Raw genomic sequence first — 13,671 nt, forward strand, 5'->3', positions numbered from 1 at the left:
CACTTCCACTGGCTAAAAAAACACCCCCACATGAACATTATTGAGCTTGTCTGGGATGCCTTGCAACGGGCTGTTTCGAAGAGATCTTGTACTCTTGTGGATTTGTGAACAGCCATGCAGGATTCATGGTGTCAGTTCTCTCCAGCACCACTTCAGACATTAGTCAAGTCCATGCCGTAGTGTGGAACTTCTGCTTGCTCACAGGGGCCCTACATGATATTAGGCAGGTGTACTAGTTTCTTTGGCTATTCAGTGTATATCAGTGTGTTATCACATTTGGGATACCTAAGGGGATTAACCAGCTTGACGTAGTTTCTTTGGAACATCTCATTTCATACACAAAACATAAAGATTTTCCAAGACGTAACGCTGCTGATTGAATTGAAGGTGACAAAGTCAGGGCGACTAGTGCGACAAAGGATATTGGTTTAGGACAGCGCATTGCAGCATATTCATATTATGCTTGCAACACATCAATAGACTATACAATGATAAAGCTGTACACAACCGAAGGTACCTGAACTTATTAAGACATGCAAACAATTTTGTTTTTTCGACTTATTAGACCCAGTACTGTTCATCTTGGAAAGCTGTTGTCCAAAAACTGGTGCTGATAGAAACTAAAGTTCTCTGGGCCGCACCACACAGTAATCCCATGACACCATTAAGGTTTGGTGGTACATTTTTCAATTTTATTATAAGTACAAAAGCATGTTCCTCAATATCGAGCTTATTGGTAACCAGATCATCAAGGTAGCACACATGGGCCCTTTGGGTGGTTACTGATAATACCACACAATGCATTGAATTCAAATTTGTACTGATAATTTGCAGCAGCAACACCATGAAAATTGGCAGATCTCATGTGTATGTTCATGCCATTTCATAAAAATGTGACCTTTTCCATGACTGAAACATTATGGAAGATATATATGGTAGCATTTTTTTGTAAAATGTCAGCTATCATCACAAGTGCTGTGTTGAGACCATGCGCCTAGCAACCGACAACACAGATGGGTTACATGGGCATGGGCCTTACAGCACCAGCAGGCAAGCAATGGCCCTGCTCTGCCCAGCCATCAGTCGGCAACCCAAGTGCTACCAAAGGTCATTGGCTCTGTGGACCTTTTCTCCTCTGTAAGCCACGTGACTTAAGGTAGAAACTGCAGTATCCTGGTGCCCAGGCAGGCAGTATTTATGCTGGTACCTGGACTATGATCGAGCAGTTTGCACTGGGGAGTTTCCTGCACCAGGTACCAATTGCAAAAGCATTACCACAATCAGGGTGTCACTCTGGAGCAACTGCTATGATGATGCAACCACCCTCATTGAGCTTCATCTCCAGGAGTTGCCAGCTATGGACCTACACCATCCATGGCCTCTGCACTGAAGAGACATGGCCTCTAACATCGGGACTAGCAACCGGACGTTGTAATATTTGTCTTTGGGATACATTGACAACATGCCAAACTTAAACTTTTGTGTGTTCTTCTGGGACTTTAACATCTACACATCCCTTCTGGAATTTGATTGTGTCCTGCTTACTGAAAATGGAACTTGGAACTTTCAATTTACCGGGACATTTGCAGGCCTTCAGGTTTTGGATATTATTATTGTTCATCCAATATTCAAGATGTGACTTGTTTTCAGTTATTGTGTTCCAAACTAACTCCCATCAGATAAGATTGTTCACGTGTTTTGCAAACATCATATTCATTTTATACCTGGGGTTTTTTTCCTGTGCTGCCTCTGGTGTACATATCAAACAGAATATCAGAATTAATGACAAATTACTATCCAGTGAGAACAAGATTTAGGACAGCCGAGATAAAGATGGAAATACCAATAATTTCAACCAAGAAGGCATAACAGGCAAACCCTACATCACACAGAAGAAGAAGAAGAAGAAGAAGAAGAAGAAGAAATACATAAATACCATTTAAAAAACCTACATTACAGCTTGGACAGAAGCACGAGTGTAAAGAAACACATTTTGCCTATAAATTATTGTAATTCTCGGTGAGGGTAAGCACTAAGTATCAACAGAACAAAGTACAAAGGAAAATGGAATCTCTGTATACAGTTATGCTCAGAATATTGTAAGATTACGAACAACCTGTCCACTACATACAATTAGTTTGATAAAAATACAAGAGGTATATTTGAGTGTCATCTAGTTGACAGGTTGCTGCAGGGTGAGTTCCAAGTTGCTGCAGAGAGCAGGAGAAGGGGTGTGGAGCAGGGCAACAGACCACTGGGCGGAAGCCACCTGGAGATCTGCAGCAGCAAGACTAAACTGAGTCACTGTGAGGGTATGGATGCTAAGCAGTATGGAGAGATTCTGGCTGTGTTAAAATGAAAGTTTCAAATATTCATCTCAAACACAAAATTCACTAGCAGACAAGCTCTAGAAAATCTGAAAACAGTTTTGAAATTGCAATAAAGAGATGAGGGGTGTCCGTTGAGAGGCCACACAAACGTGTGGTTCCTGAAGAGGGGCAGCAGCCTTTTCAGTAGTTGCAGGGGCAACAGTCTGGATGATTGACTGATCTGGCCTTGTAACACTAACCAAAACAGCCTTGCTGTGCTGGTACTGTGAACGGCTGAAAGCAAGGGGAAACTACAGCCGTAATTTTTCCCGAGGGCATACAGCTTTACTGTATGGTTAAATGATGATGGCGTCTTCTTGGGTAAAATAGTCCCCCATTCGGATCTCCGGGCAGGGACTACTCAAGAGGACGTCATTATCAGGAGAAAGAAAACGCGTTCTACAGATCGGAGCGTGGAATGTCAGATCCCTTAATCGGGCAGGTAGGTTAGAAAATTTAAAAAAGGGAATGGATAGGTTAAAGTTAGATATAGTGGGAATTAGTGAAGTTTGGTGGCAGGAGGAACAAGACTTTTGGTCAGGTGAATACAGGGTTATAAATACAAAATCAAATAGGGGTAATACAGGAGTAGGTTTAATAATGAATTTAAAAAATAGGAGTGTGGGTAAGCTACTACAAACAGCATAGTGAACACATTATTGTGGCCAAGATAGACACGAAGCACTCGCCTACTATGGTAGTTCAAGTTTATATGCCAACTAGCTCTGCAGATGATGAAGAAATTGATGAAATGTATGATGAGATAAAAGAAATTATTCAGGTAGTGAAGGGAGACGAAAATTTAATAGTCATGGGTGACTGGAATTCGAGAGTAGGAAAAGGGAGAGAAGGAAACGTAGTAGGTGAATATGGATTGGGGGTACGAAATGAAAGAGGAAGCCGTCTGGTAGAATTTTGCACAGAGCACAACTTAATCATAGCTAACACTTGGTTCAAGAATCATAAAAGAAGGCTGTATACATGGAAGAAGCCTGGAGATACTGACAGGTTTCTGATAGATTATATTATGGTAAGACAGAGATTTAGGAACCAGGTTTTAAATTGTAAGACATTACCAGGGGCAGATGTGGACTCTGACCACAATCTGTTGGTTATGAACTGCAGATTAAAACTGAAGAAACTGCAAAAAGGTGGAAATTTAAGGAGATGGGACCTGGATAAACTGAAAGAACCAGAGGTTGTACAGAGTTTCAGGGAGAGCATAAGGGAATAATTGACAGGAATGGGGGAAAGAAATACAGTAGAAGAAGAATGGGTAGCTCTGAGGGATGAAGTAGTGAAGGCAGCAGAGGATCAAGTTGGTAAAAAGACAAGGGCTAGTAGAAATCCTTGGGTAACAGAAGAAATATTTAATTTAATTGATGGAAGGAGAAAATACAAAAATGCAGTAAATGAAGCAGGAATACAAACGTCTCAAAAATGAGATCGATAGGAAGGGCAAAATGGCTAAGAAGCAGGGATGGATAGAGGACAAATGTAAAGATGTAGAGGCTTATCTCACTAGGGGTAAGATAGATACTGCCTACAGGAAAATTAGAGAGACCTTTGGAGAAAAGAGAACCACTTGTATGAATATCGAAAGCTCAGATGGAAACCCAGTTCTAAGCAAAGAAGGGAAAGCAGAAAGGCGGAAGGAGTATATAGAGGGTCTATTCAAGGGTGATGTACTTGAGGACAATATTATGGAAATGGAAGAGGATTTAGATGAAGAGGAAATTGGAGACATGATACTGCATGAAGAGTTTGACAGAGCACTGAAAGACCTGAGTCGAAACAAGGCCCCGGGAGTCGACAGCATTCCATTAGAACTACTGACGGCCTTGGGAGAGCCAGACCTGACAAAACTCTATGATCTGGTGAGCAAGATGTATGAGACAGGTGAAATACCCTCAGACATTAAGAAGAATATAATAATTCCAATCCCAAAGAAAGTAGGTGTTGAAAGATGTGAAAATTACTGAACTATCAGTTTAATAAGTCACAGCTGCAAAATACTAATGCAAATTCTTTACAGGTGAATGGAAAAACTGGTAGAAGCCAGCCTCGGGGAAGATTAGTTTGGATTCCGCAGAAATGTTGGAACACGTGAAGCACTACTGACCCTACGACTTATCTTAGAAAATAGATTAAGGAAAGGCAAACCTACGTTTCTAGCATTTGTAGACTTAGAGAAAGCTTTCGACAATGTTGACTGGAATACTCTTTCAAATTCTGAAGGTGGCAGGGGTAAAATACAGGGGGCGAAAGGCTATTTACAGTTTGTATAGAAACCAGATGTGTTCAGGTGTGTTTGGTGTTAGGAATATTTTAACGTGCAGTGATTTGAGACATGTTAGTCATTCTGTTGCACATCAAATTGTGGTTTACAGAACAGTTTGATAGTGAGTGCTCATGTAGCTAACAGACAGTGATCTTTGCTATGGTGAAGTGGGTAATGCATATAGACTTGAATGAACTTGTTGATTTGATGCACTGTACAATGTCTTTGGCTTACATTGGTCATGGCCTGTGAATGCTTTGCTAGGCCGGTTATATTTCATTTGTTTCTCTGTGTATGATATTAGCCTGTGTAAGGCCACCACTCAAATAATCTTCTATTTAACAAATTGAAAGTGAACTTTAATCCTGTGACTAGGCTCCATTAATATCCTGAAAGATCATTTCATTATTCTCTTTATTTAAATATTTTTATAATCATTTGTGTGGGTTTTTTATGTCATTTGTTGACTGTTCATTAGGTTGGCCATATGATCAATTTAAGTTTCTTAAGGGCATAATGCAACAGCACACAACCAAACCTCTATGTCAGCAAACAAGCAGCAAACACATGTACTCAACCTGCGGTGGTTAGATCACGGTGAATTGATTTCAGGTGATGATTGATCTCCCAATAATTATCTGTCATGTTAAACCGCAGTATATTCCACTATAATTTTGTGTCTGTGTGTGTGAGTGGATAGGTAATATTGCTATACATATAAGAAGCAGAGATTGACACATAGGACATCCATTTCTTCAATGATTTTTGCAACATGTATCACTTCCAATGCTGTGGCACATTACTACATCTTGGCCTTCAGAAAATAGTGGTTTTGACAGTGTACAAGGCACTAAGTTTTATCTGATAGTTAAATAAAATTATGGAAAATTTCTACTTATCGTCTGGCAACAAATGTTAGTGCAAACTAAATGACCTTGAGCATGCAGAACAATAGATAAATCAACAGTGGAATGCTAACAATAGAAAACACTTTCTTACATACCCGCGAAGTTAGGAGTGGCAGAGATGGCAGTCAACTAGTCACAGATACTGGAATATCAGCCTAAAAATAAAAAAAGTAAAAAATATGAGAAAAAAACAGGTAGCAACAGAAGGAGAATATGAAAGCAGAAGTGGGACAAACAGGAAAACACATAAGCGTGGATTATTTTGCCATTACCTTGTCAGTATACGTTTCTTTCATCTTTACTGATTGCATTTACATTTTGGAGATTCCTTCCCATAGATGGTTTAACTTTATCAACCCATAAAAATACACTAATGAAACAGCAACTGCAGTTGGGCTGTACTTTTGCAGTTCAAAGAAAACAGGAAATAGCATTGAAAGTAGTATGAAACAGTGGTTATCCTACTTAATTTATTATGATCAATAAAAACAACACAGTGGGATTGTTTTTCCCCGACTGCAGCTGAGAGACGGTGAAGGCAGCTTGAAGGAATACAACATGTGGCAATGAAGAAACCAGATTGGTAGTTGTGTGCATTTCCAGCTTCTTCTAAGACAAAGAAATGAGTGGGGGGAATAACCTAGGGACTAAAAAAATATCATGCCACCATAGTGGTTAGTCTGGTTGTGAACCTTCTTCTAAAGCGGCCATGTGTCCGAGCTCCACCAGAATTGTATTGTGCTCTAAAGCGGAACAGTGTGTTAACATCAAATTCATCATAAAACTTGAAAAATTCACCGCAGAAACTTACGATTTATTGAAACAAGTTTATGGTGATAAAGTGTCTATCTCATATGCACGTCTTTGTGGGGTTAAGAGGTTAAAGAATGATAACGGAGATGTCAAATATGATCTGAAATCAGGTCATCTTTCCACTTCAAAAACTGAAAATGGGGAGACGGTCAGCAGAATTGTCTGAGAAGACCACCACCTGAGCATTTGAGTAATTCCAGAACTTGCCTGCATCAATAAGGAAACCATTAGACAGATTCTGCACGATGATCTAGGCATGACAAATGTTTGTGCTAAAGTGGTGCAAAAATCCTCACAAATGAGCAAAAGTGACATTGAGTGAACTGCTGCACTGACACTCCCAAAAACAATGAAAATGACTATGTGTGATGAAACATGGATATTCCAAAACAATCCAGAGACTAAGTGGCAGTTTTTGATATATGAGGGGTTGTGTATATTGATTGGTTGCCTGAAGGTGATGCTGTCAATTGAACTCACTATGTAACTGTTCTGAAGAACCTCCATGAATGTGTGTGACAAAGGAGACAAGATATGTGGAAAAATCGCTCATAGATTTTTCATCAGGATGAAGCACCGGGCCATACCGCAGTGTTTGTGAAGAAGTGTTCTGCAAAAAACAACATTCCAGTGATGGAACATACAATGTATTCACCTGATCTAGCACTATGTGATTTCCTTCCTTGCCAAAACTGAAGTCTGCACTCAAAGGAACCAGGTTCTTTTTCAAGTCCATAGACGCAGTGAAGGAAAAGCCTCCTCAACAGCATAACAGAAAAAGACTTGCAGCACTGCTTCCAGTAGTGGAAAATTCGCATGGAGCAATGTAGGAGTTGGGGAGGGGGCTACATTAAAAGGGACAACATTTTAGTTGTGTAAGTTTTTTTTCAATAAAGAGTTAGAGCACAAGCCCAGTTTCCTTACTGCCACACCTCTTATGACACCAAGTTCATTTACTTCTGTCAGTTACAGAATTCACAGAAACCAAACGAAAACAGTCAAGTAGAGGCACAATATAATTACTCAGATTGACATTGTATGTATCAGTGAGGAAAGTCTTTGTAGAGGACAAAACCATTAAATATACTGCAGTTTTTATTAAACTGCTGAAAAGCAGCATGTATTCCAGTTAGAAAAGTGAGTAACTATTATGATCCTTTCCAGTCCAGCTGCTTCTTCATTCACCCCTCTAAACTTCATTACCCTCAAATGTGAAATACTCACTGCCAGGCACTCCACATTAGTTTGTAGAATATGCACATAGATGCAGATATTAAACAAAGTGTACTTCATGAGGGAACTAAATGAACAGATATATTATCCATTTCTTAAGAGGAAATGAGCAAATAACACCTACTGACTGAACAGTGTTGCTCTTAGTAGTCTTAATGTCTTTTCTTTCAAATACAAACTAACTTTTCAGACAGGATCTCAGGTACAATTGTTGTTTTGAAAGTTGCTGGATCTAATTACTGAAGTTATGTTCGAATTAAATAACAGAAACTGTGCAGTTATAATTTTCTGTGATCTCTCCATACTGTAAAAATTTTACCCAGAAAAGTGAAGTATTCTACCATTAATTGCATCATGTTTGTATATGGTTCAAATATAGAGTAACATTAAGCAAAGTGTCAAGTCAGTGTTATTTCTGTAGCAGTGTCAAATTCAGAAAGTTTTAACAATTACATCTGTATTCTACAAGCCACCATGAAATGCATGGAACAGAGCACTTTCCATCCACCGTACCAGTTATTAGGGATTTGTCCTGTTCCATTTGCACATAAAACATGGTGAGAATGATTGCTTAAATGTTTCTGTTGAAAGTGTTGTAATTAATCTAAACATGTCTTTGCACATGTGCAGAACTGTAAGATGGGTCGCACAATCGAGCAAGACAACTTGAGGTTCAACATTTGGAAAATTTCTTTACTAGAGTTATGAACTCCATACATTATCAGCCACATATTACAGAGCTTTTTGAAAAAGGTCAGTTTTTCTAATGACAAGAGTGTATGATTAAGGTGTAAATTTGAAAATACCAGGCAGAAAACATTGCACGGCACCTTAACAAGCTTACCAGAACTGGTATACAGCAAAGAGCTACTCAGTAATATCAAAAATAATTATGTGAGATAATTCATCAAACACTAAGTGAAATCCCACCAATAAAAAGTCCTCATTGCTTTGAGACACATAAAATTAAAATTAAATCAACATATTGGAATGTTGATTTTAAAAAACGTGAGCAATGAGAACATCATATGAAGCAGAGGATGACTCCACATCTTGCAGAGGCTTCCTCAAATATTATGAAATTCTTATACCACATTCTCAGTAAATTTATTGCATTTGTGATGAATGATAAACTCCAACTTCAATTTAACTGTGATTTACACAACTACAACATAAAATAACATGTAGTGTGGACAAGAAGTCCTCATATCCTGTTTATTATGCACGATGGCAGCTATGTTACTTCTTATCAGTTGTAGGAATTCATGATTAAATGTTTTCACAGTCACAGTCAAGTTTTAATTCATAGCCGTGGCGAGCAGGCATGGTTACACTATTGGGGGGAGCATAGTGACAAGTATGTGGGTGTGCAATACAACAACACACACAGCATGCAATGAGACAGATAATGGAAACATTCCAGGAAAGATTTAATAAGGTTCCACTGTGAAAGACAGCACATCTGTATTGGGAAAGATATGCTTTTGCTTTTGACAGTGTTAAAGACAGGCCACAGAGTGGAAGGAAGAAGGCATGAGAAGAAACATGTCAATCTCCTATGAAGATGACACACATAGTGCTTCGGTATTTGGTGTACCGAGGGCAAGAAAGCAAGATCACATGAAAAAAGACCTTATGGTCAGATCTTTTCAACTGATGTTTGTGGATGAGGTATCAGATACAGACTGAAAAGATCACTTTTTAGCATTCTGTGCTCTGTTAATTCCATTCCCAAATGCAGTGAACCGTCCCAAGCTTATGTTTCCAGATGAATGTGCCCTTTATCATAGGTCACGTGCTAAATATTGTCATCTAGAACAAAAAGAATCCTCAGTACACAGTGGAGTTAGAAAGGAACCTGTCTCTCTGGGGGGTACGGGGACTTCTCGCTCATCCTGTACGCAGTTTCCATGTAGATGTGGCTTATTAGCGTTGGGTTTAAAGAGAATTTCTACAAGCTTTTGGTAGACATCAAATAAGAAGTTTGGAATCTATTCAGATTTTTAAAAAAATAATATCTTATTACTGTTCCATAAGATATCTGATAAAATTATCTAGAGGCAACTACTGGAAACTACTATTAGAAGCAAGTCAAGCTCATTATAATCATGTCTCTATTCTTACAGCCTGTTGGTAAGCAATTCTTTAATAATTATCAATGTAAAATTGTAAACATAAGTATATAGTAGCAGATAAACAGCAATTACTAAGTATAACTGAGGAAGCAGCAGCATTCTAGAAAATAGTGGTTATCCTACTTAATTATGTTAATTTTACCCTATGTAAGAACAAATAAAATACAGTAGGTTAGTAAGTGTTGATTGTAAGTACTGTAGACTAAATTAATTTTTTACAGCTACATCTCCTGGGTAAAATGTACCTTCACTTCAACCAAACCTGTGATGATCCTCCTCCACAAAATGATCTATAGAACACTACAAAACAATGACCATATGATTAGAAAAACTGTTTTCGTTCTTTTTTTTCCAATTCATGTTTAACTATAGCGTGTTGCCAAGAAAAATGGCAGCATATTTACACTAATGTTGCATAGGACATAATATCCTGGGGATAGACAGTAACTTTTTTTGTGAGTGTTCAAGACCGCAAGCACAAGCTTCTTCAAGAAACTTGCCTCTTTACACTCAGACTGGTATATTTACTTTTCAGTTTAATTTGCAGTTAGTAATATTAATGTTCAGATAAACTATAAAATAAGCAACCACAGCACAAAGTGTGTAGCTGTAGACTTTCCTGGTGTATAACATTGATGAAAGCTCTAGAAACCAGAGAGCTTTTCCTCATAGCACACTAAGTACCACTTTCTACAAAGAGCCCATACCCTTGTATTGGATTAAGAGTGGATACCCTTATACAATGGGAAAAGTTTAACATGTAGATTGTAGACATACTATTGCTCAAAATCAAAGATCACCTAAAACTGCAAAATTAATTTAAAATGTTTATCAGTCAGTCATATTAATTGGCTTGATTTTGGCATTTCGGATCACTATTATCATTACAGAGAATGATGTTGGTTAAAGTATGAATACAATTTTACAGTCAAACTACTCATCCTCTGTTTATTGAATAATATCAAATGCCATAAGTTTTTGAGTCAGTTGCTGCCGGTTATAATTAAAGGTTATGGACCTAAAATTTGAAAGCTTGGGGAAGAAAGAAGGTTACTGTTTACAATTTCATCAATGTAAATGTCAGCTGAGATATCTCTTTACTAGATGTTAAGATGTCTGACTAGAAACCGTTACAAACTTTCTGCAGTAGCACATACCTCCATTATAAGTAATACACACTTGACATATTAAATAGAGACTAGTTCTCCATATCAGAGCACACTTACAAAATCTGTGGGTATCATCACTATAGAGCTGAAAATGCACTCTGAATCACATTCTGTTCACAGCAATAAAGGTGTACAACAGGAAACTACAGGTGAACTGCAGCTGAAATGTCTAAAAGGAGATTGTGTGTTAAATAGTTCACAGATTTTTTTCCTAACTTAAGTATTAATGTTATGATGGTATGAATTCCATAAAATATAATAATTCCAGATCAACATACTGGAGTTGGCAGTCATGTGTGCAAGAGATGTGCTTGTTTGTGTGTATGAATGGTTTGTGTGTCTGTCTCTCTCTTTTACTGAAGAAAGCTATGGCCAAAAGTTTTATGTAAGAGTCTTAATTGTGTCTGTTTGAAACTTAATGTGTCTTCTATAAGTAGCAATCTGTGTTTTCCTACATTGTTGGTAATTTACTATTTCTGTGAGATATGTTAAATAATAAAGCACCACACTATGTGATTGTGTAATAAATACTGTGTGTTTCTTTTAGTTTTTATGTAGAGATTTACATACAGAATTTATAAAAGTACATTTCTAAGAAAGTGAATATATTACATTGAAACACATTAATTATAAATTCCTCAGTTACAGAGACAGATGAAATAAATACGAAAGAGTGGCACTCAAACTGGTGCAGGTCTTTTGATGAGATACTCTTCTGGCATTTCAAAAATGAATTATGCTTTTCATTTATTTTTTATGCTTTCTTGTCTGGTCTCAGAGTTTAACTGAGTTGTGCTCCAGATCATACTATCACAGAAAAACAGAATATAAATAAAATCTGGAGCTAATACTTCATAAGCTATGGAAGCACTCACAGGCAGCCAGTTTTAGAGATCCAATTTCAATACAGTGAGTATATTTTTACAACTTTGTCAGAGGAAGGCTAAAAAATGGAACAATGCCTACAGTTAATGTAACATCAAAGGAGTATTGTTATTATCTTAAATACTACAAACTAACAAAGGAACAGTTTTATGGCTTAATTCTTTCTGAGAAAGAAAAGATAATTTCAGCTTTGTACAAATCACTTTATTCTCAGTTGTGGTTTCAAACAGTACAATGCAAGCTTTGCTATGGCTAATACTTTAACAGCAACCACTTAAAATGTCAAAAGAAATTGAAATTAACACCTCCTGAAGTCTGTAATTTCTGTACGTACATTAAGATTCCCATAAAACTTTTAAACACATTTACATGCATGAGTAAGACTTCTGGCAAACATTAATTGTATCACTATCAGAAACATTAAACATTTGTTGTTATGTTTTTTTAACTGTCATACCATCTCTCCAAACTTTTAAATGCTTAACTACTGCACTATTTTTAAGAATAACTTTTTGTTTTATGCAGCCACAAATTGAAAAATGTTCCTATCTCTCCTTTGCAAGAAAATAACACTTGTGATAAAACAAGTAAACAGGAAATAAGGTAAACAAACTATCAAAGATCAAAATTTCGTAATATTTTGTTTAAAATGTTTTGCTTTGTTGTGGGACTAATCAGAGAATTAACGGCGGGCATTTGAAATTTGCCATGGCTTGGAAGTAAGATCTTTGTACAACAGCGATTTTCCTAATATATAATATGTAATGACATATTTCAACATTCTTCCAGTGAATGGATTGTGACTAGCATTCCACATTTTAGTTCAATGTTGGTGGTACAGAATTCTGCACATTAACAAGTACCTTCAGAATTCTGAACCACAATCAAATGCTCCATCAGCACAATATCAATATCTATAATCAACAGCAAGATTATATTCATAGCTTGTCAGGTGAGCTGGGTGGGACCCCCTTATGTTTTTCTGCTATATGATCAACAAGGACATGAACCTCTTCATAATATGGGTTTAATTCTTCTTTCAACTTGTTTAACCAAGCTGAAACCTTGGGACGATTGTCTTGTGGATTATATCCTGCAATTTCTGCAACACAAAAATTGTCAGTGAGATATATTTAACACATGAAGTATTGTCATAAATTTAAAATATTGTGGTATTTTTTCAATAAACATTACCCATAAATGATACCAACTGTCAGACTGTAAACATATGTTAAACCCTTAAGATACAATGGTTTCTCATAAAAACTAAATTATATTATGTCCCTCAAATGACACTAAAAGTAGCAATCACAGAAACAAAGATTTCCAAATACATTGTTTACATGCATCATTATGCTTTACTATTATTTCAGATTCATGCAATACAATGAAGAATTTACAGGACATTCAAACTTATTATTTCCTTAACTAAGTGTATAGAGGAACTGTAAAGTGAACAGGTACTAGGAAGGGAAAAAAACCACAAAAAAATCTAAAACATTTAGCAATGAGGAGGTTAAGCTACTCGGGCAAATGCCAAACCATGTAAGAATTGTCTAAATGGACTCTACATCAACAAATATGCACTGTAAGCCACTGAACTTCACCTGTATTTGTAATTTTCTGTTCTGTTTACATAGGAAACAATGGAAAATAACTGTCTATATGTGTCAGTACATGTTATAGCCCTCTCACGAAGTGTATGTGATATAATATTCATAATGGTGCTCTGCAAGCTGTAACATGATCTTACTCAAACATCAGTTTCTCTTTAATTACCAAAATTGCTTCATGATAACATTGCTTTGAGAACGTTTCAGACAAGATGAATGCTTGTGAGGAGATGTAGTGTTTTGCATAACATCATGAAACTACACG

General features: G+C 37.0%; 1 protein-coding gene across 5 annotated transcripts in view; it reads right to left on the minus strand.

Moving 5' to 3' along the window:
• LOC126272173 (glutathione S-transferase theta-1-like) overlaps positions 1 to 13,671 on the minus strand; it is a 95,545-nt gene that overhangs the window by 41,967 nt on the left and 39,907 nt on the right. For 2 of the 5 annotated variants that reach the window (XM_049974819.1, XM_049974846.1), the window contains exon 2: positions 5,654 to 5,713. The exons of 1 other annotated variant lie outside the window; for it this stretch is intronic. Coding sequence is in view for 2 of the 4 variants with exons in the window: in XM_049974857.1 (XP_049830814.1) it covers positions 12,732 to 12,895 (164 nt within the window). In the remaining 2 variants the exon portion in view is untranslated. Of the gene's footprint in view, positions 1 to 5,653; positions 5,714 to 11,975; positions 12,896 to 13,671 lie in introns of those variants that run through there. 2 more of the 5 variants (XM_049974857.1, XM_049974836.1) reach the window with 1 other exon arrangement.

Source organism: Schistocerca gregaria, chromosome 1, assembly GCF_023897955.1.
Source record: "Schistocerca gregaria isolate iqSchGreg1 chromosome 1, iqSchGreg1.2, whole genome shotgun sequence".
Lineage (NCBI taxonomy): Eukaryota > Metazoa > Arthropoda > Insecta > Orthoptera > Acrididae > Schistocerca > Schistocerca gregaria.